The 23795-nt window shown below is 36.5% G+C and overlaps 1 protein-coding gene across 16 annotated transcripts in view; it reads left to right on the top strand.

Annotated features, from left to right (window-relative positions):
* Positions 1–23795, top strand: part of LOC121416499 (protein scribble homolog) — a 161673-nt gene that overhangs the window by 91848 nt on the left and 46030 nt on the right. For 14 of the 16 annotated variants that reach the window (XM_041610088.1, XM_041609993.1, XM_041610081.1 and 11 more), the window contains exons 10-19: positions 833–1015; positions 3813–3915; positions 4826–4947; positions 8643–8756; positions 9430–9678; positions 10590–10805; positions 14648–14737; positions 16643–16720; positions 17575–17751; positions 22907–23020. In XM_041610088.1, the coding sequence (XP_041466022.1) occupies positions 833–1015; positions 3813–3915; positions 4826–4947; positions 8643–8756; positions 9430–9678; positions 10590–10805; positions 14648–14737; positions 16643–16720; positions 17575–17751; positions 22907–23020 (1446 nt within the window). The remainder of the gene's footprint in view (positions 1–832; positions 1016–3812; positions 3916–4825; positions 4948–8642; positions 8757–9429; positions 9679–10589; positions 10806–14647; positions 14738–16642; positions 16721–17574; positions 17752–22906; positions 23021–23795) is intronic. The other 2 variants (XM_041610030.1, XM_041610051.1) reach the window with 2 other exon arrangements.

Genomic DNA, 23795 nt, shown 5'->3' with positions numbered 1-23795 from the left:
TCTTTACTGGATTTATAGTGGAACATAACCTGCCTATAGCTGATAGTGATAATTCATCCTTATTATTGTTGGTGAACAGGTACTTCTTTTGTCCCCTCATTTTTTATTTTCATGTGAAAATGCATATTTGATATTTTTAATGTTAAAAAAGTGGGAACAATGTTTATTTCAAAACATGTGAAATGCCCCAAAATAAGGGTCAGATTGCACCAGAGAGCATCTAGAAACCCAGAGCTTCCAGGGCCCTAAGGCGGGCCCTGGACCCCGGCCACAAGGGTCGAGCGCTCCGCGCTCGAGATGTGCGCTACGCGCACATAATTTGGTGGCGGTTGCAAATCCTCCCTAATTCTGATTTCCAAAAGTTGGCATCTCTGTAGTATGTATATCACTTTGTTTCACCACCTCCCCAGATTGGAAAATGCACATTTCTTGGTGTTCTCTCCCTCCAAGATAAAAGACTTGACAAAAGAATGAATAGATGAATAGATACATACATGTAATCAGATTAGAGAGGGAATACATGTATAACCTCTTTGATTAACAAGCAATACCTATATATTTCTGATACTCCAGATTGGGAAATGCACATGACTTGGTGTCCTCTCCATTTGAGACTTGACAAAAGAATGAATAGATGAATAAATAAAAAGAGATGTATTGTCAGATTATAGGAAGAAAAATATAACATTTTTCGAGAGATCTTTGAAATTAATATACCTATGATAATAATAGTTGCATTTATATTTTTATGATACTGATATTAATACTTTGTTTCAAAGTGCTTTGCAATGAAATTATATATAATATACTGTATATATTTCTCGTAACCCAGATCGGGAAATGCACACGTCTCGGCGTCCTATCCCTCCGAGACAACAGACTTCTTCGTCTCCCGCCCGAGCTGGGTCAACTACGAGAGCTTCACGTTCTGGATGTATGTGGTAATCGGCTGGACTGGTTACCCATCCAGCTGGCAAATTGCAACCTAAAAGCTCTCTGGCTCTCAGAAAACCAGGTAGGTTCCGCTTATTTGCAGGGCTTTCGTTCACATGAAGTAGTGAAGTTGATTGCCCTCGTTGCCCACCTCGACTGCCATGCTGCCCTCAAAATTCTCTATTTGCATCAGACTTCATTGGTTCTAAGGCAATTTCTCCCCCCCCCCCCAAAAAAAAATGCTTTAACCCTATCTAGGCCGGGGTATTTTGGGAGTTCCTATGGCCGGGGGGGGGGGGGGGCCGGGGGGGGGCCTCCCAGGCCCCCCCCTAAGATCTCGGCCGTCGACCGCGTGATCGCGCCGAAAATTGGCACGCGGGTTGCCTGGGACATAATCTACAAGATTGTATAGTAATTTATTTCATGCAAATCGCTATTAAGTGATTATGCTAATTTGTGCATAATTAGTATGCGAAATCATACTATTTCCTCTAACTCCCTAAATAATGCTCCAAACATACTAATTTTTGGTATAGAAACTCTTTGTGGTGTCCTTAGCAAGTGCACATGAAAAAAATTGTGATATCAAATCATTTTCTTATGTATTATATTGTTTTTTGCAATTTCTTATGTATTTTTTTGTTTTTTAGACCTTTTGTTTTCATTGTTTTTTCAATGAAATTTGTTTGGGACTCTTCTGTGATCATAAAAAACATAAAATGAATACATTTAGACCAGCAAAACTAAAAATAATCATACATTTATGAATTTTGTTTGAAAACACAATTTGCATTGACTTTGTACACAAAATCACGTTTTTGAGCAATTTTCGGTCTGACATGCACTTACATAATGTTGCGTAATTTCGGAACCACGTACCCGGGTGACGCAAAATTGGTCTCAAAAGTTGCGCAAGACTTGAAAGTAAAAATTCAGCGAGCGGCGCGGTCAAAAAAATTCGCACGGCGAAAATATCGCGCGATTCGTAGAGGGGGGGGGCCTCCGAGGCCCCCCCCCCCGGCCTAGATAGGGTTAAGTATGTTCAAGGTTCAAGTTTCTTTGATGGTCAATGTATACCTACAAAGAAATTTGGTTTCAAACAAGTATACATGTACATACAGTGTACAGATGAAGAACACAATATATCATAACAATGTAGAAAACAGTACATAAACAGACAAAATCAATTATTAATAACTTTTTTACCCCTAAAACTCATAATGCATGTGTATGATGATAAGGTGACTGTATGTGTATGATGTTAGGTGCTTGTTTTCACAAGAATAATTATTGAAAATTTCAGTATTTCCTGGCCACAGTACCATTTTGCTGTAGGACACATTTTTTTATATTACAACACAAACAGGGAAAATAAAAAGCCGCCAAAAATTTAAAAAGGGGCACAATATAAGGGGGCTCAAGGGCAATCAAGAGAGCTCCAATAACATTGCCCCTTCATGGCCTTGGATTATTGACTTGTTTATCCAAAGGGTGAATTAAAAACAAAAGAGAACAAGAAAATCAATATGCAAATTTCACAATGTTAACATTTCTGCTATATTGCATTGCATAATGCAGACGCATCTGCCAGGGATGTTTCACTTCTCTACAAAAAACAAAGAAAAAAATCTTGATTGAGCGTAACTAGACCATTGGCAAGCCATTGAAAATGCAAACTAAGAATTACCAGTTCTAAATATTCCTCAGTATACCTCAATGAACAATAATTTTCAATTATGTGGTTGTTAAATGTACATTTCAATGTGTATTATGTACCTTTCAATATGTACATGTTTGTCTGTTTGTTATCTTCTCAAAGCTATGCTAATCACTCAGAAGGTCATCTATAGTGCATTTGCATGACCGAAACAAACACACCATGTATATACCTGACCGTCTGCATACATGTCTGTGTATGTGTAAGGGGTATTACTACTACCATTGCATCCTGTGAAATATAAATCCTTTTAATTAACTCTCATTTCCTGGGTTGCCACCACAGAATGACCTGAGATTAATTACTGTCATGATTAGTCTGCGACGGTGGCAGGCAATGTGAAATGTCACTTGGTCTTTAATATCACGCTTTGCCCAATGCCTTGTGCCATTTGGTCTTTAATATGCAGTTGCGTGTACAACAAGTTCATATATACCGGTATATATATTGCCATTTGGTCTAATTGCGACCTATTTCCAGTTATGCTATCTGAGTAAACAAACTGGTCAAAATCCAGTCAGTCATTAGAAAATATGACAGCTGGTCCAATTGGTCATTAGACCAAATGGTGATTGGATAAAAACAGTGATTTAACAAAATTGATAACTGACAATATCTTTCTACACATACTGTATAACTAATTCTTTTCTATTTTTGTTATCATATTCAATTTTTATTAGCCTTTTCTTATAAAGTCATGTCAATGGGCTAAGTGGGTTTTTTTCTGTACCACATTCATTTTTGTGATTTCATCATATTACATAACTATTATTTAATAGATATATCTCTTTTAGGGGTCATGTTAGAAATGCAGAAATTTTGTAGAAATTTACCAAGATTTTTTTACTCTCAATTTAATTGTAACAGCAAAATTTATCTGAGGAACATTGTTTTTCTTGTATCTCACCCATTCTATTGAAAAACAAAATATGTTCATCTTTTCTGTCATTTTCTATCTTCCCAAACCTCCAAATGATTAAGGTACGAATCACAAATCTTTGTTCTGTATTAAAGAACTGAATGAAAATTTCAAATCCAACAAGATTTCTTTTACTTTCAATGCAATCTTAGCAGCAAAATTTATCCGAGGAATGTCGATTTTTATGTACCTCGTCCCTTTTTCATTTTCTTTAAAACATTTTTGTTGTCTTTGGTGTTGTAGTCCCAACCTATGCTGAATTTCCAGACAGAAGAAATAGGACCACAGAGGCTGAAAGTCTTAACATGTTTTCTTCTACCACAGAAGGGACCATCAGAGGGAATGGGTAAGCATTCTATCTCATCATGCCTCTCCCAAAGCTGCCAACGAATATGTTTTAACAATATTTAATATGTTTTTTCATAATCAATAGTGATAAAAAATATTATTTTTCATTGCAAAATATGTTTTTGTTAAATTTGATTGGCATGCTTCATACGTGTACTTTATCATTTTTGTACCAAAATATATTTTTTCCCCCTTCAAAACATAATTTCAATTATGGATCAGTATGTGTTTTGGTCATCGGAGGTTGGCAGCTCTGCTCTCCTAACCCAGGAGTGAAATAGACCAAAATTTAAAAGATTTAGAACTTTCAAGATAATTTTGAAAGTGTAAGTTCCTATTTTATAAAACTTGCGTGTAATAGTAATCAACCAAGATAAGACATCGTACATTGTACATGTAAAGTGATCAGGCTTTGCCGGTAAGCATGCATATTTATTTCCCCTTTTAAAAAATATATTGATGGGATCCACTATCACTATCACAGTTATGAATCTAATTTGAGATATCGTTACTAGTATAGCATTGTTTTTACGGACGAGCTCCTTCAAACTTAAAATGCTTTAGTTAAATGTCTATAAGCCAACCTATTATCTTCGTTCACACAATAAGAATTTATCAATCAATTCTCTAATATCAACTAAAATATTTGGTGAATGTCCAGTTGCTTATGCAACCCCTGTTTTATGGAACAAATTTCCTTGAAACTATTGATACAGTAGACAGATTCAAAGCTGCTGTTCAAACTTTCTTATCCAAAATGTATCTCTATTCAACAAAATGAACTCAGTAACAAATCTTCTCTTTGTATTCTTAAGTGCATGTGAATGTACATGTAGCAATATTTATGCGATGTGCACTGTATAAAAACAGGCTAGTATAATGATCATTTTCTTGTCCTTTAAACTCAGATGTTTTGACAGATTATGACAACTTGAACATCGGTGCCCTGGACACAGATGCAGTCAACCTAGAGGGTAGAGCCAGGATGGCCATGTTTGCTGACGGAGTCGTCGATAACGAAGGAAAATCAGTAAGTGAAAAAAAATAGGAATATTCATGGAATTAAAGGAAACCAAAACCCAAGAAGAGAAACGATCTTATTGGAAAGAGTAAAACAAGAGGAACAATTTAAAACAAGTTTCATGAAAATTGGTTGTGAAATAAGCCAGATATGGACGTTTAAAAGGTCTTGTACTTTCTATCCTCAAATTGGCAAACATGCTTCAAAATGGCTGATTTTGTGGACAACTCTCCATTTGTTTTGTACACAGTTTTTCAGATTTTCCCCATTATCTTTCAAATTGCTTCTTGCCTCCATCTGGGCATAACATATGTCATGGGAAAATATAATTCACATATGTCAAGGTCAGGAGGAAATGATTTGAAATATGTGGTTTTACATACATCATCGACCAGGGTAGGATTTCATGAAATGACTTGTCAGACGTTTGATCTGACAAGTCCTGTTTTGTCTGACAGTCACTGTAGTAAGAGTGCTTCTCAACCAATCATATTCAAGGAAATGTTACAGATCTGACAGCTTGTCAGATGATAACGTTGATGATATGGTCTCCAGGGGAGTGTCCCATTCGACAAGTTGTCAGATTTTCTTGAACGAAATTGGTTGAGGAGCAATCCTATTGTAGTAACTGTCAAATAAGACATCTAACAAATCCTTTCATGAAATGCTCACCTGAAATTGTAATTAATGTTGAAAATATATGTTTTGCCCTCTTATTTTATTTCTTAGTGTTGAATTATTTGAGAGAGCTAAAAAAGGGAATTTCTTTGTAGTATTTGACCAATGTATGTAGTGTGTTGATGGATTGCTAAATTAGACAATTCATTTTAAACTTTTTGATAACCTCCTCAAGATATTTTAGAAGATACTATGATAGTAGATGTCATTATTTCCAAATTTGTTCAATTTTCATTACTTTTAATACCAAGAGAAAATATATTATGGTACAAAAAGAACAAGAATGATTCATATTTTTCAAATGATTCATACCTGTAGTAAATAGGTTTGTTGCCAATGCATGCTATATTTTGTGATATACACAGTCAGCTCTTTGTTGTTGGGACCTATTTTTAGAATCCATACTTTATTGCAGTATCAGGTGGAGAAGCGCATAAGCAGACACACACCCTTGAGTGAAGTTGAAGGAACATAGAAAGAGAATGAGACAGAAGGGGAGGAGGAGGACGAATGAGAAGAGAGAGAGAGAGAGAGTGAGTGATAGGTCAAAGGAGAAGAAGAGAAGGATGAAAGTGTAAAGAGCATGACAGAGACAAAGAGAGGTAGATAGATATAGAAACAAGAGAGAATGAAATAGAGTGAGAGTGATATAGAAAGAGAAACGTTCTTTGTGGTTTGCTATAATACATGTACTTCTTCTTCCTGTAATCCAGTTATGAAACGATATGCAAAGGGTGTATATTATTTTGTTTAAAGACAGAAAGAAGAGGAGGAAAAGTGCAAAAAAAGTAGTAGAAGGAGGATGAGGAGGAGGGGGGGGGGGGGGGTTGAATACATGGGAAGGGGGAATTTTACTTTGTGTGTAGTAAAGCTGAGAGTTAGAGACATAGTGTGAGAGTGGGAATTAGAATGAAAGAGAGACAAATGGACAGAAAGACGAGAGAGAGAGAGAAAGAAAGAAAGAAGTTGTCAAGTGAAAAAGAAAGAGGAGCATAACGTTGTAGAGGGAATTACATGAGGGAAGAACTTCACTTCATGTGTAGTAAAGCTGAGAGTGAGATAGATGGAGCGATATACATGTAGGAGAAATATTCTTAGATAGATAGATACATGTAGATAGATAGAAAGACAGAAAGAGCAACACAGAGAGACAGAAAAAGAAAACGAAAGAATTGGTAGAAGTGAAGTAAAGAAAGAGTAGGACGAGGTAGAGGGGAATACATAGGGAGGGAAGAATTTTACTTTATGTGTGGTGTTATAGCTGAGAGAGAGAGAGTTTGATCAGCAGACGAATGATCCCTGTGTGTACACGACCGACGTTCGCCTGTGACTCACAGGATACTGATTGACGATGTCCGCCACATGCCTCCTATAAATTCCAAGCAACAAGTTGTTTGACGTGGAAGATAATCATTAAAACCCCCCTCTTCCTCAAATGAAAGTCCTGATTTACTGTGTCTGGCTTTGTGTACACACACACGTACACTAGGTTGAGTCAATTTGCTGATGTAAAGCGATTTAGTATTGTCGTACCCATTATGGTGATGTCATAGATGCAAGCTATTTGTGTCTCTTTGTTTATGAGGGTATGATATAGGTCATGGCTGTACTGTTTTCCATTCCCAGCTGTACAAATATAGTAGTTTTGATGTCTGATTATTTGAGCAAAGCTGGAAATAGGCAATGAAATTATGGAATAAAATATAGACTAAAGGATATTACTTATCAGACATGTTTACATATTATTTTGAATGCTTCCCAAAGTATCATTTGGGAATTAAGCTAAGAAACGGATGAGATACAATTCCTTAAGAAATGAACATGCAAATGGGTGTGTACGAAACAAAATAAATTGATATTACTTATATATTGACTCACAACAGATAGTGGTTTATTCTGTAATACATCCACAATCATAATGGAATTGTCATCAACAGTTTATGCTAATATTATGCAATTTGTGGACAATTTGTAAAAAGTAATTTAAACCAGTTTTGCTTTTTGTTGTTGCTTCGAGTGTGTATTTATATATTATTCAACTTCAATTTTATTTGCACGTTCATTTCTTAAAGGACAAGTCCACCCCAATAAAAAGTTGATTTGAATAAAATGAGAAAAATCCAACCAGCATAACACTGAAAATTTTATCAAAATCAGATGTTAAATAAGAAACATTTTAAAGTTTCACTTAATTTCATGAAATAGTTCACATCCTGGTTGGTATGCAAATGAGGAGACTGATGATGTCATCCACTCACTCTTTCTTTTGTATTTTATTAAATGAAATATTCTAATTTTCTTCCTTATTGTCAAGTGAAACAACTGGTATTTCCTCCTTGAACATTTGGAATTAGCATTGTTTAATACTGTATGCTTCAGTCAAGTTGGTCCTTATTCTTAAATATGTAAAAAACGAAATATTGTTTAATTCAAACAATAGAAAACAAAAGAAAAATTGAGTGAGGGACATCATCGCCCTTCTCATTTTCATGATACCGAGTTGTGTATATCACTGTTTTGTGAAAATTAACGGAACTTTGAAATGTCATAACTTTCCTATTTTACATCTGATTTTGATGAAATTTTCAGCGTTATGCTAGTTTGATTTTTCACTATTTATTCAAAACAACATTTTACTCGGGTGGACTTAACCTTTAAGGAGTAAATAACGATGTCAAAAACATTTAACATTGTCTGAAATTCAAACCTAGCTGTACCAGAGACTGATGGATGTATTGGGTAGTATGTCAAATTAGTATCCTGTAAACTTAAGTCTTGTAATAACAAATGCACAATTTCTGTGACAAGTTTACCATCAGCCAATCAAATTGAAGGATTTCAGTAGCTTTAAACTAGTATTGCAAATATGTTATTATAACAAGTTTATGATTTTTTTTTTTTTTTTGGGGGGAGCACCGGGACAAAAAGTGTCATCTGTTTAAGTAATCAACCATGTGTTGATCAATTCCAATTACGGTCTGTTCTTGTAGACTATGTAATCACTTTTCACATGTTATTTTCTACAGACCCCGTTCTCAAGACAAGACACACCCCACCCCAAGGATCTCAAGTCCAGACATCCCAAGTACTTCCAGGTTAAAGAGGGTGGCAAGTCAGAAGATGAAGCCGAACCGACAGAGGTATGTAGATTACAGGGCTCCAGGACATTGGTTCCGATGGAAAATCCACATTTTAAGCCAAACATAAAAGCCAACCTCCAAAACCGAATAAACTCCATCCTTTATATTTAAATTGTGCTGAACTAAAAGCTCTATTGCAATCATAACTCTAACCTTTTGCCCTCTGAGATTGAATTCACAAAGGCGGTTTTGAAAACCCACTGTTGAATCCATGGTTTATGCAGATTTCCTGTGTAAATTATGCGTATAGGGCACATGTATAAACAAATTTCCAATGCTGATGCGCACTTATGTCACAGTGCGCCAAATTGACACCTGTTACCATGGTTAGATACGCTATTTTATTCATGAGTCCACTGTTTGAAGAGTGGACTCATTAATTCAAAACAGTGGACTCATGAATAAAATAGTGTACTTAACCATGGCAACAGGCGTCAATTTGGCGCATTGTGTGCGACAATAGCGCACATCAGCATTGGACGCTATTTAATATACGTGGTAAAATAAGCGGAGTTTATACAGGAGATCTACATAAACCAAGGAGTCATAACCACTAAATCACAACGCCCGACAGATATTTGTTTTTCGTAAAGATGTCCCACTCCATTCCTAGATGTTTATGTGAAGGTGGATTAATTTGAGCACTTCCTTTCTTTATTATTCATCGGGACAGAATGGTGGGGTAGTCTTAGAGAATGGACACACAGTGAGCCCCCACGTCGAGGTCCAGCAGCAGTACGTCTCGCCTGTCGCCGAGGGCAGGGGGGTCTCGTTCGACAGCAACGTTGCACCCACCATCGCCGTGACGACGTGCTCTGCCCCTGATGCGGAGACAGGAGGCAGGTCAGATCTGGTAGATGGGCTAGAGGATAAGCTCTCTGTGGATGGTAGGACAGGAGGTCTCACACCCGAAGACTCAGATGTAAGTAACATTGCAAATCCATTCCTCAGTGTTTCAATTCCCATAGCTTATGAACTAATGGGTGTTTCATAAAGGGCAATTCCAAAAAAATAATTTTACGTCCGACCCCCATTTTTCTCAAGTCTTACTTCACTTCATAAACTGACCAAGTCATGGACCCTTGAGAACATTACTGACTGTCAAAAGAACAAGATATCAGAGACAGAAAATTTCCTGAAGGCCCCACATACAGGGGATCGGATGTACACATTTTATAGAATTGCCTTAAAGCTATTTTATTTCATGAGCGACTTTACGAATGATTGGCGAACCTTTCTGAGACACTACATCCACCAGTTGTTCTTAAAGTCCCTCTTAACTTACGAAACACCCACCATGGATCATGAAGTTTGAGTTGTTAGTGAATTAACCCATTCTGAAAAGCTTGATATCAATAAACTTAGCTGGAATATTAAAACAGGGAGAATCTAATGGAAATAAACATGAATGAAGAACTTGGAGCACTTTCACAAAAGTTATCAGGAGTGACAAGTTGTCATTATCCGACATTTACCGCAGTAACATTCAGACACCTGGAGAGCCTCTCATCAACATTTTTGTCCAACAAGTCAGATCTGACAACTTTCATAGATTTTGATTGGCTGAAATGCACTAATATTGTGGTAACTGTGGCATAAAACAGGACTTGTCAGATAAATGTCCAACAAGTCCTTTCATGAAACGCTTCCCTGTACTTTTCACCACCCATCTTTAAAAGGACCACACATTTTGATAATTATCTCTATGGAAAAATGTAATCAGCCTGCGAATAAAGCGCCTCCTCCTAAAGGTAGTCTTCATGTACAATTTGCAGTGTACAATGATGAGAAAAGGTAGTTTCAAGATGTCACTCGCAATTTTTTATCTTGTAGAACGATGGGGACAGGCACGTGGGGTTTGCGAGTGACGTAGAAGACCAGCTGACGTCGGAAGACATCAGGTTACATCGGCGAGACACGCCGCACTATCTCAAGAACAAACGGGTAGACATGGTCGGGGAGCCCGACGCGGAGACAACGGCGCTGTTAGAGAAGGTGATTGCTAGGAATTCAGTGAGTTCGGTGGGCATGGACACCCAGGAAGAGAAGGTGAGAAGATGGGTGGAAGATCGAAGGAGGGAGTTTATGATTGGGATGGATGAGTGAGGAAGGAAGGAGGGAATGTCGTAAGTAGGAATCGAGTAGACATGTTTGGCATGGACATCAAAGAATAAAGGTTAGAAGGTTGTAGAATGAAAGATGGAAAGATAATGGAGGAGGTGAGGATGGAGATGAATGAGTGAGGAAGGAGAGAAATTGTGATGGCTGAGAAAGCCGGGATAATAATAATAGCAGGGCCCGCAATGAGAACGGTTTTCAGAACTGAAGCCGCTTCCCTGGGTAAATACCTACATTATTATAATTATTATTATGTTATAAGTAGGAATTCAGTAGATTTGTTTGGTATGGATATGCAAGAAGTTTGGAAGGAAGGGGGTTGAAATATGGGAATATAAATTGAGGGAGTTGGTGATAGAGGCGAATGAGTGAGGATGGAGAGAGATTCTTATGGCCAGGGAAAGTCATGGATAGGAATTCTGTGGTCTCGTTTGGGCACGGATAAACAAGAAGAAAAGTTTTGCAAATAGGAGAATGAAAGATGGAAGGATAAATGGAGAAACATTAGAGGTGATGGAAAGAGGAATAGAAAAAGGATTATGGCAAGAGAATGTAATAGGTAGGAACTCTGAGAACTTGTGTAGGCATGGCCACTCAATAGGAGGGATGAAAGATGGATTCATCGACAATAAAAAGAAGGAAATATACAACTTGGAGGTAAGAAAATTGTAGAATGTAAAAACTTGAGATGATTGAAATCATCGCATCTCAAGAATATCTAAGGGAGGGTATAGGGAATTCATTTGACCGTTGGGCATGGATGCCGAAGATGTGAAGATTAGAAGGTGACTGTGAAATGAAAACACCTATTTATGCTCTTAAACTTCCCAATTTGAACATATGGTTTCTTCCTTTAACATCAAAATTGAAGATTTGAAATAGTAAGATGTGATGAAATACATGCACGCTTTGCTTTTCTGCTTACATTTGTTTCAGTTGCCTTCCTACTTCGTATGTATGATTGTTTAATGTTGTAACTATCAACCTGTTTAATGATGCTTATTTACGTAATGTGCTTTATGATTTTTTGTTTACTTCTTTTTCATGCATCACGTTTCCGTAGCCAATCTCTATTTTAAAACATTCCAAACGTTACATAGCCGCTCAGCGTACCAACAGAACCAGATTAAAGTTTGGTAGTAGAAGCATGAGAGAGGTAGATTCATGTTTATTGTGCTGCACCAACAGGGGAACAAACACATGGGGCCCCATTACATAAAACTTAGCGATCGATCGTGGGGCTTTTTTTGTGATCGATCATACACAATCAATGCAATCAATCATAGAATTCAACCTCACAATTCATCGCAAAGCTTGGTGTCACAGGGCAATAGAATCAAGGATCCCACTTTTGAGATAAATGAAAGAATTCTGCCTTTTTAAAATAAATTTCGGGCCTTAAAAATAACTTGTTGTGTCCAGCAGAGCCCCTTTTGAAATGAATTTCCTCCTTTTTATCATCAGTTGAAAGAGGCTTCCTGGATATCGTGACACGATGGCTAGTGATTGCTCTTAAAGATGATTTGTGTGAATGATTGCATATAATGACCAATGTTAACAATTAGTAAATCAGACCTACGATCAATAGCTATGCTTTTTGTTAAGGGGCCTTTGTGTATTTCACAACCTAGGTGTATTTCACTCGTTGTTGGTGGTCAGAAATTCTCAAGCATGCTCACAATACCTGAAATCATTTTGAGAAGAAAAAATGTAATTTTTTTGTGGGACTTTCATGTATCCTTCAGAATAATTCAAGTCAAAACTTTTCAAGCTTACACATTTGAAATATTTTTACGCAGTTATACAAATGGTTTTCATTTAATGAATGAAAGAACTTCATAGTCAATAGTTAGTTTATTGTTCGCCTGGGTATTATGCTTTATATTTGAATTGAAAAAATCAGTTACTCCCTCCCAAAGCAATGTTGCATGAAATTTCTTCCTCATTAAAACTTAAAAAAAAAATAATTGGTGAATTAGATAAGATATGCATATGTTGCAATATTTTGCAAAGATGTGTGGTATCTGGTACATTACAAAACAGGGATTGTAGTTACTCATTGTTACTGATGAACAAAAGTGAAAAGGGATACTTTTTAGCTCACCAACCAAAATTTGCTATACTGTAGTACAGGCTGCATTGGACCATATGTGAATTTCATCCATATTTTTTTTAATTGAGTTTTCCAGGGAATTATTGAATATTTTGGAGGCAAATTTGCTCTGACCCCCCCTTATCCTTAGGAGGCGAAACAAACAATTGTATGATTACTTGTATTTTTTACTCAGAATTCTTATTACACACACTCTTTCACTTTCTCACTTTGTCTCACAATCCAGTTTCATGATATTTATATAATATTGACTGGCCTTGAGGGAGATACCAAATATATTTCCCAAACTAGTCTCATATTGCCCCGAGTCGAAGACGAGGGCAATATGGGTCTAGTGAGGGAAATATTTTTGGTATCTCCCGAAAGTAACGCCAGTCAATATTATTATTATTACCTGTTCAACTCTTTCTGGTACATTAAATTAACATATTGATAGATTATATAACTAAATTGTTGGACTTACCTTGGTCAAGCCTCTAGTGTCAATTCTGCACTTTACCATTATGACGTACTTACAAGCGCTCGGATCCAGCGTTGTCTTTATTATGACGTATATTGTTGGTGCGCGGATCCTTATGAAGCGTATCTCTTTATACGCATCCACAAATGCGCTGGGGATTGATGAGCTCGGAATACGGATATTATGGACCGCTAATTATTGTACGTAGGTGCAGTAGGAAAATTACTCTTTTCAGGGAGGAGGGGTGTACGAATATTATGGTCACTCGTCATTCAGCTGATCGCTGACCGAGCCATTGTGACGTAGTTTATGTTGAGTTAATCAGTTAGACAGACAAAATACGCGTTTATATCATGTCTCCAAAATGCCTCATTCAGGTAATTATTCAGTATATCCCTTTACAAATCCCAATCAGGATTAGAAGAGTGCATGACATGGTACTGATCAATTGTTTTGTGAACTTGTCCTTAGTCAAGAAAGTGGGCTGCATGAAAGCACTTTATGCAAACAATGCACCAAACTCACAACATCGTATTTTCTTGAATGCCTAGAATGGATGGCGTGTACAGCTATTAACTTATGCAATCATTCATTTTTATGAAAAGATTATGTAGGCCTACATAAAAAAAAATCAGAATTAAATGAAAATAAAATATTGATACAGTCTGTTAACTTTACAAAAGTAGTCACATGAATTAAATGAATATAAATTTATTGTACTAGTTATACTGCCGGGGCAATTTGACGAGAAAACTGCATATTTTATTGTGCATGATTGAGGCTACTTCTATTTGCAATCTATGCCATAGAAATTTTGTTGGGCTAATTTAGTCAGCGCAGTTTACCATGTGCATGTACAGTACCTGTCCCTTGAAGTCTGTGCATTACAGCTTTCGTATTGATCAATAAGAAACTAAAAACAATTGTAAAACAAGAGTGTAAATTAGCCGGTCACAACAACACCAAGATTGGTTTCGTTTTCATTTATACATGTAGACCTGTTTTTTCTTGGAGGAGCAAAACAAGGAAGAGAAAAATTAGGTTCTTTTGGACTCCTTATTATGTGAGGATCTTTTGGAAAGGCTTGGCTTAGACTACCACTTTCAATATGCCATGCTTGATGTTCAATTGTCTCTTTTTTTTCATGTTTGAGGGTAGAATGCCTATGTAATCATGTGTGATTATTTGCTTTATTTTCAGATGGTGATAAACTTCAACCGTGATGGCAGTGGTCTTGGTATTAGTATAGCTGGTGGGAAAGGCTCCACACCTTACAAGGGAAATGATGAGGTAAAGAAAGAATTGTTAACCACTGGCCTGTATTCTGATGTCAAGTTTATGACTATGGACAGCCAAATAAGCCAGTTCGTAGTTCCTTTCTGCGCATGATCAAAAGATTCTACGCATGATCAGAGGAAGGTCGTTTGTACTAAAGTGACATGGTGGTTTAACCCTAAATAGACTGGGCTATTTCAACGCCTAAGAAGACTGGCGGGAGGGGGCTGATTCAGCCCCCCCCTTATGATCTTGGCCGTCGATCGCGCGATTGCGACAAAAATTGGCACACGCGTTATCCATGGCATTATCTACAAAACTATCACATCAAATTCTGCAAAAAATCTCATGTCTCATTAATTATGCTAATTTATGCGTAAAATCATAAGTTTGCTCTAATTAATAAAATAATGCCCCTGAAATGCTAATTCTTGTTTCACATACTCTAGATAGGCATCTGATCAAATTGATTTTAAAAAAATTCAAAATCGCATTTATTTTCTTATGTATCTATTGTTTTCTAAATTTCTTATGTATTTCCTTGTTTTTCGACTTTTTGTTTTTTATTGTTTTTTCAATGGAAATTGTCGGGGACTTTATTATGACCAAAAAAAAGAAAAAATTAATTGATTTCAAGCAGTAAAAGGAAAAATAATGATACATTTATGAATTTTGGCTAAGAACACTATTTACATTGGATTTGTATACAAATTCACGTTTTTGAGTAATTTTGGGTCTGCACGCGCTTACGAAATGTTGCGTAATTTTGGAACTGCGTACCCAGGGGTCACAATTGTGGTCTCAAAAGTTGCGCGAGACTTGAAAGTAAAAAGTCAGCGAGCGACGCGGTCAAAAAAATTTGCACGGCAGATTTATCGCGAAAAATGTCGAGAGGGGGGGCTGAATCAGCCCCCCCAGTCTTTTTAGGGTTAAAATCTAATGAGATAAGCACCAACTTTGTCTTGATTATTCATATATTCTTGATTATTCATATGTCTTGATTATCCATATATTCTTTTGAATAGTGATATTCATTTACATCAATAAAAAACAACAATGCGTTCACGAACGACTGGTATTTCACTGTTTGCCAAGTACATTGTGTAATATGCTATGATATGCATTCAAAGTAGGAATTCAACAAATACCTTCATAAGTGTTCATTGGTGTGCTATTCTAGTCACGGGTCTATTCAATTTCTTCATCCTGCTATGTAAGGCAAGCTTCCGTAATATCTTGCTTTGAAATCTGCCTATCATAATGAAAGAAATAAAAGGTCATTTGACCAAAAATTGTCCATAAGTTACTACGAACTGGTCTATTGCGATAAATCTAGAATGGTACAGGTCAATTTATGACGATAATAATAATTGGCATTTGTATAGCCCTTGATCTATTTACAACTGCTCAAAGCGCTTCACAATAATCATTACCCAGTCACTGGATTCATAGCATTTCAAGCAGTCTGTAAGGCGCACACTTGCTAAACCAACTACAATGACGGTTGTTTCCTACCGGTACCCAATTAGCACCTGGGTGAGAGTGGCAAAGTGTGGATTGACGCCTTGCCAAAGGACGCTAGGCCATGGTGGGATTCGAACACACGGCCCTCTGATTATAAGGCGAGAGTCAGAATCGCTACACCATGGTGCTTCATCTCAATTGACACTCAAATGATTGAGAACTTTCTGGAAGAAGTATCTTACACAGTTTTCTTCACTATTTAAGGATGATGAATGAGCATATTTAACATTAGAAATTTACAATGTAAATGTTTTTTTTTTATTCTCCAGGGAGTGGAGGATGGCATACATTAAATTATAATTTGCTAATATATTGGTATGATATTTAAAATCACCGATGTTCATTTGTGCCTAATATTGTTCCTGATTTTGTTTTCTTCTTTTATTTATTTTGCAGGGTATCTTCATTTCCAGGGTAGTAGAAGGAGGAGTAGCAGCCAAAAATGGTCTCGCACTAGGCGACAAAATTCTAGCAGTGAGTAATTTTCTTAATTTGTTAAAGCCATTTATTTTGCCATTGTGCCCCTTTGCACACCTTTGCATATTAAAATCCCACTGCACTTTTCATATAAAAGTAGGGGGAACCCCCTGGGTAAGTGGTCCACCTGCACTCCCCCAATCAGTTATATCCGGAGGAGAGAACTGTGGGTCAATGTGATTCATTTTACTTTTTGCCTCCCAGACACAGGTGATGCCAAACAAATAATAGAAAAATTTAAAAAATGAAATAGTATACATGCGGGGGCCGTCTCATAAAGCAATTCATACCATGACCTAACATAGGACAGGTGACCCTATCTCGTGGCAAATGATGTGTCCCTATGTAGCTAACTTTGCACCTCAGAACATGTTCCAGTCACTTGTATGGTTGATTTTGTAATGATAATAATAATAATAGCCAATTTTTATATAGCTCATTTCCCCAGAATGGCTCAAAGCGCTTTACAGCATTTTTATTACCCCGGTCATCGGATTCATTTCAATCCCGCACGAAAAGTGCACAATTTCCACTCCCTGGGGAGCATTGCTTGCATTCATCGCAGCCTTATCATTATGGCACTGGCAAATTCAAACATACAATATCTTTCGCATCCTACTGGGTACCCATTTAGCACCTGGGTCTAGAGTGGCAAAGTTTGGATTAATGCCTTGACTTTACTTGATGTGACTTATTAACAACATCTCTGTGAAACTCCGACTAGGATTGTTAGCGAAAAATGATATTCTTGATCCATTCATTTCAAGGTGTCAATCTACTCTGGGTGATACATATCCGAACGATGTCAAATTTCCCCCAATAATCTGCGTTTAATATTTGACCTATTTCAGGTAAATAGCACCAACTTGGAGAACGCAGATCATCTGGAAGCGGTAGAAGCGCTGAAGGCTGCAGGTAACAGCATCCACATGGTGGTCACCAGGGAGGTGCTCGTATCCTCTGAAAACAAAGCTCAGGAAAAACAACCCTCCTCTCAGACAATGGAACCTTCCTTAGATGAACACGGGGTGAGTATGTGCACTGCCTTTCAATCGCAAAAGTGCGCAAGTGTCAGTGCATTCAACTTTAAAGGACAAGTCCACCCCAACAAAACCTTGATTTTAATAAAAAGAGAAAAATTCAACAAGCATAACACTGAAAATTTCATCAAAATCGGATGTAAAATAAGAAAGTTATGACATTTCAAAATTTCGCTTCATTTCACAAAATAGTTATATGAATGAGCCAGCTACATCCAAATGAGAGAGTCGATGATGTCATTCACTCACTATTTCTTTTGTTTTTTATTGTTTGAATTATACAATATTTCAATTTTTACGAATTTGACGATTAGGACCTCCTTGCCTGAAGCACAAAATGTTAAAATAATGGAATTCCACATGTTCAGGGAGGTATGAAACTTCATTTCACATGACAATGACGAGAAAATAAAAATATTTCATATTTCAAACAATAAAAAACAAAAAAAATAGTGAGTGAATGACATCATCGACTCTCTCATTTGGATGTAGCTGGCTCGTTCATATAACTGTTTTGTGAAATGAAGCGAAATTTTGAAATGTCATAACTTTCTTATTTTAAATCCGATTTTGCTGAAATTTTCAGTGGTATGCTTGTTGAATTTTTCTCTATTGATTCAAATCAACATTTTTCTGAGGTGGACTTGACCTTTAAGTATACTTCCCATTTTTACGACTTTTTGCTTGTATTTTAAGCCACATTTTAGGCATGACTATATCATGCTAGAAGATATGTTAGGCAAGGCATCAGACTTTATAGGCAAGACTTCAGACTGTTTGATAGCTGGTCATGGATTGCGCTATCAATTACCGGTGGTGATCATGTTCTTCACATGTTATCGCCACTTTTGGTAGGAACCATACTTTTTGTACCTCACTGATACTTGATACTTGATGATATAATTCCTCTTGCAGCTTTAAAAAGCAAAACTGATGGCAGAAGCTAAAGGTTAAAATAAATAGTATCTGGAAATATTGAATTTTTTTCTAAACTTTTTATAAGGATTGAGAATTTATGTAATCTTTGTAGATCGCCAGGGTCAATTTTGGTGCATGTATGTCATAAAAGACATACATAAAAGACATACATAAAAGATCACCCATGAAACAGCCTTCTTGGGTGATTACATTTTAGGTGAACAGAAGCAAAAATAGTTTGGCAAGACAATAATTGTAACATACATTTTGTCAGAAGACAAATGAAGAAAAGGAATGATTGATGAAAGTAATACTTTGAATGAATATTTTGTCTGCATGTGCAACCCAGTTTAGTGCTTTGTATGCGGTCAAACTCATGGAAAGTCCTTGGATTGGTTTTGCATGATAAATGATCAATTGTGCACCTTGGTTTCGAGAGGTTTTAAATAAGTTAGTATTTTAGGAGGATGTTTTATACTTACACTTGATTTAAAGGCAGGATTTTTTTAAAATGAATACAACCTGTTCTAAGATATAGGGAGAGGTGGAAATATGAGTATCAAAATCTAAACAGAATGTGAAATAACTGGGGGTAAAACAACAAGTATGAGACAAACAAATTCTGTATAAAAATGGGGAGTCAGCCTGGGTTATTCTATCCCATTTCTTTACACCTTTACATTAAGAACAAGAAACTCTTCATTGTTCTCAGCCTGAAATGCATGGTTTGGTGTTGTACGCAGTGCAATACGCATGGACTTTTAGGGCATGATGTGTCACTTCTAGATGCTTGGCTCACACCTCTTGTCTGTGAAATAGCGTGCAAATCCGACAACAGCCATTTGGAAATTATCTTCTGTCAGAGAAACCACTGATAACAGTTGACTTTTTTTATTGGGACTATGTTACAGAAACATATATCGCAAATCAATAGGGGTTATCTGTGAGAGAAAGTAACGGAGAGAAGGCTCACTTATTTATTTTCATTTATTGATCTTTCTCCAAAATATATAAAACCAAATAGAATCTTCAAGAAAATAGGAAAAAAATGTGCAATTTTACCTTCTATTAAAAAAAAATCAGGGCCCTGTCTTACAAAGAGTTGTGATTGATCTGGGACCCGTTTCATAAAGGACTTCCAACTGTTGTAACTTTGCCATTATGGCAACTACCATGGTAACAGGGCTCAGCAGTCAATCAGAATCAAGATTACGATGGTAGTTGCCATAACGGCACAGTTACAACAGTTGCAATTCCTTTATGATCATCTTAAACTATATGGAAATCCAACAGTGGCATATTTTTTTTTCCTCTAGGAAATTGACCTTTGTAAACAAAGAGAAGCACAGTGAATTTTCAAGAAAACAATGATTGTATGATTATGCATCACATCTAGAATGTATTTTGAACAAACATGCATTTTAGGTGTTGATGTTGCTGGCCATCCATAGTTGTGTTTGATCGGATCAATCGTAACTCTTTGTAAGACGGGGTCCTGATATATTTGATGGGGTTTAAAAAATTGAAATGAAGTGTGAACTATTTTTTTTTGAATGGGGATAGCCTGTGAGTAAAAAAAAAATTCTTACACAACGAGCAATGTTTTTCTTGTAATTGTTCTTTTTATGTTGCATTGGACAAAATGAAAACCAGTTTTCAGGATGCTTGTTTTTCATTGGATTGTGTGAGATTTATGTTGGTGTTGTAATTGTCTCTCTTATGCTGTGGCGTATTTCCCTTGTCTGTGTGATGTGTCGGTAATTCCTCTATTTAATTTCTAATTTTCCTGCACACTTTGGCCCGTATTCTTAAGTCTGAGATAATGGTCCATAAAGTCTGTGACAAAATCATTGGAAGCTGAAAATGTGCAAACATGGGCCCATATTCCAAAGTCAGGTTTATGGTATAACTCTGTGCTAAAACTATGGAAAGCCAAAAATGTTAAAAGTGTCTTTGCAATGTATGTTTCGTACGTCTACTGTGCTCTCTCCTAACTCATGAATGGTGAAGAAATCTTATTTGTCCTTCCAAAACAATTGAAATTATACTGTTAGAGATTTATGCGACTATTGGCTATCCGTAGTTAAACCAAAACTTTAAACTAGAGTTTAAATTAAACCTGACTTCAGAATACGGGCCATTGTATCTAATGTTCTCTGTGCGCATGCTGTCATGGCGGAGAAAATCAATTTAGTTGTTATTCCCAGGCAGTTATGAATGATCTGGGTGACAGGTGAGCTGATAAATCATACCTGCACTCTGAGAGATTTATGTCACAATTGGCCATCCATAATCAAACCACAATTGGACCAGAATTTGAAATATGGGCCTATATGCTTGCTCAATTATACAAAGTTATCAGCGACAACATCTCATGCATATCATAGGTTTAATGTAAGGATATGTAATGCAAATCTTAACGATTGATCAAAGTGTAAGTTGCTAGGTAGTAGAATATTCAGTTACACCATATATTGTGTATATACACTCCTCAATTTTTTTTGGAAATCTTAGTTTGGCCATTGATTTTTCCCGAATCCCAATTTTACGCAATGAATATTTGATATCATTCGCAAATAATTTAATTGTCTTTAAAATGATATTCTACATGATGTAGTTATGGTTCACATGGAGGTGCAGGGCCTTGAAATGTGGGGCAAGGTCAAAATTCAAAAGTTGCAATATTGAAAGTCATTGTTATTTTTCCGGTGGTGATGAGTGAGTTTCTCAGCGGTTTCTTTTGTTTTTATGCATGTTAACATCAACATTAACATGGAATCAAACACACCTCTGCACATGCAAACACATAACAAACAAACAAACATGCATGGGTATTTCAGACCATGACTCAAATTATGTTATCTATATCATCTCACAGATCTCCATGTTAATGTTGATGTTAAGGTTCATGAAAACAAAAGAAACTGCTGAGAAACTCACTTATCAACACAAACGAAAAGAACAGCGACTTTCAATAGTGTCATTTTGCAACTTTTGAATTTTGACCTTGCACCATGTTTCCTGGCACTGCACCTCCATGTGAGCTATATTCATATCATGTAGGGTATCGTTTTAAAGAGAATTAAATGATATATTCATTGGTATCAATCACACATTAATATTCACTACAACCGAGGAGGGATTATCGATCAAAGTCAGATTTCCAAACTTTTTTTGAGGGGTTTATTTATTTTGTTAATAAATACTTGTGTATACCAACTATACAAGCTGGGGTTGTTATAAGGCATGATCCTTTCACTATCCCCTATGTGATAAACAAAGGATATCAGGGTTACACAATGGTCAATCATTTGTTTGATCTTGTTTTTGATGTACAGTCATTGCTTTTATCTAGATTCTGAAAAGTCAGGGATTACTGTGATAATATTATAATGCCCATTTGAATATCCATAAAGAATGATTTCTACACTTATTTTGTGGGCTCACAGAGTTTTCATATACATTTTTTCTCTTTTCGCAATTCGCATCTGTATCAAAACGCATCTAATCATTCACTCTTTACACATTCGGTCTTCATGCATTGGTAACTTGTATATCCTTTAACCTGTATATAATTCATTCGTGTATGCTTGCTTCTGTGTAAATTATATTATCCCATCTGGTATATCACAGCATGAAACAGCCTTTTAACAAGTTTCCTTCATTACTTAATGACAATAATTAGGGTATGTATTGCCAGGGTTCATTTTTTGCTACATGTACAAGTATGCAGATAGACTGGATATACTTTTCAAATTTACACTTGGTAACTCTATGTAGGAGACCATTGCTCAGCAAATACACATTTTCTCCCCGAATCACTTGGCACATATTGTTAATTTTTTATTGATTTATGTGAACGGTTTCCTTGTTATTTTATTAGGTTCTATTCACACTTATCTGGGGACTTCAAGTCCAGTGTTGGCCTTGGTGTTAGTGTTGAAATTTGGATTGCCTCCCCTAGCTCCAAAACTTTTTTAGAGTTTGTAAAACTGATCCAGATCACATTGTTGACATCTCAACAACTAGTTAATGACTTTTTGGGACCATCTCTATTTTATGTTTGGTGTTGTAATCATGTAAATATTGATCTAACACCCACACAAAAGGTCAACACTCAACTTGAAACCACCCATTTTTAGATTGTTTCTACAACTGGTATTCGTATTGTAAGTAATGAGTGGTTACCATCTATTCCATGTCCCCCCTCCCATGTACTTACCAGCTGAATACATCGACACAGCCGCCCTCTACCCAGGAGAATCCCAGCGATGACTCAGCTGCCGAGCGCTCGGGAGTCAAGTTTGCCCCTGAGCCTAAATTCCATCATCTTACAGAGGTCAGTTGGCCGTTGGATGCCAAGTCAGCATTCTTCTTCTTCTAATACCTGTCCTTTTCTTCTTGTCTCTTCGGTGTTTTGCCATTGTTGGTTTTTGTGTCCTGGGGCCCGTTTCATAATTGTCTTACAACTGTTGTAACTTTGCCATTATGGCAAATACCATGGCAACAGGGCTCAGCAGCCAATCAAAATCAAGGTTACCATGGTAGTTGTCATAATAGCAAAGTTACAACAGTTATACAGTAACTTTTTATGAAACAGGCCCCCGATTTTTGTCTCGCTGTGCTTTCGTTGTTTCTCTCTGCACCCATGGTGATTCAACGCACAATGTATAATACAGTCGATATGGGAGATAATACCACATATTTACTAGAACATTGGGATGAACTGTATATCTACTGACATTTAAAAAAAAGCATATAGGGTGGTACCAAATTAATAGATTGGTTATTGGGGTGTGTTATTTTACAAGACTGGTTTTTGCTTTATTTATGTAATATCTTCAAAACTACATTATTTCATCATACAACCCCAGCAGTTTGCATATTGAGGATCAAATGATGCCACTAAAATTTTGAATTATTGAAAATATTAGAAAGAATAATATACCTCACAAAATAAAGAAAGTTAAATAACCTAAAATTAAAGCTGTTTGACTGTATTTTACAATAAACATTGATCATCACTGTGTCACCTTTTGAAATTCAGTCATAAATTTAAATGTTTGTGCTGATAGAACACCAAGATATGCTGTTATGAGTGTAAAAAAGAAAAG

Source organism: Lytechinus variegatus, chromosome 1, assembly GCF_018143015.1.
Source record: "Lytechinus variegatus isolate NC3 chromosome 1, Lvar_3.0, whole genome shotgun sequence".
NCBI classification, from domain to species: Eukaryota; Metazoa; Echinodermata; class Echinoidea; order Temnopleuroida; family Toxopneustidae; genus Lytechinus; species Lytechinus variegatus.
The sequence above is the reverse complement of the archived record's forward strand: the minus strand, read 5'-3'. Positions and strand labels throughout refer to the sequence as shown.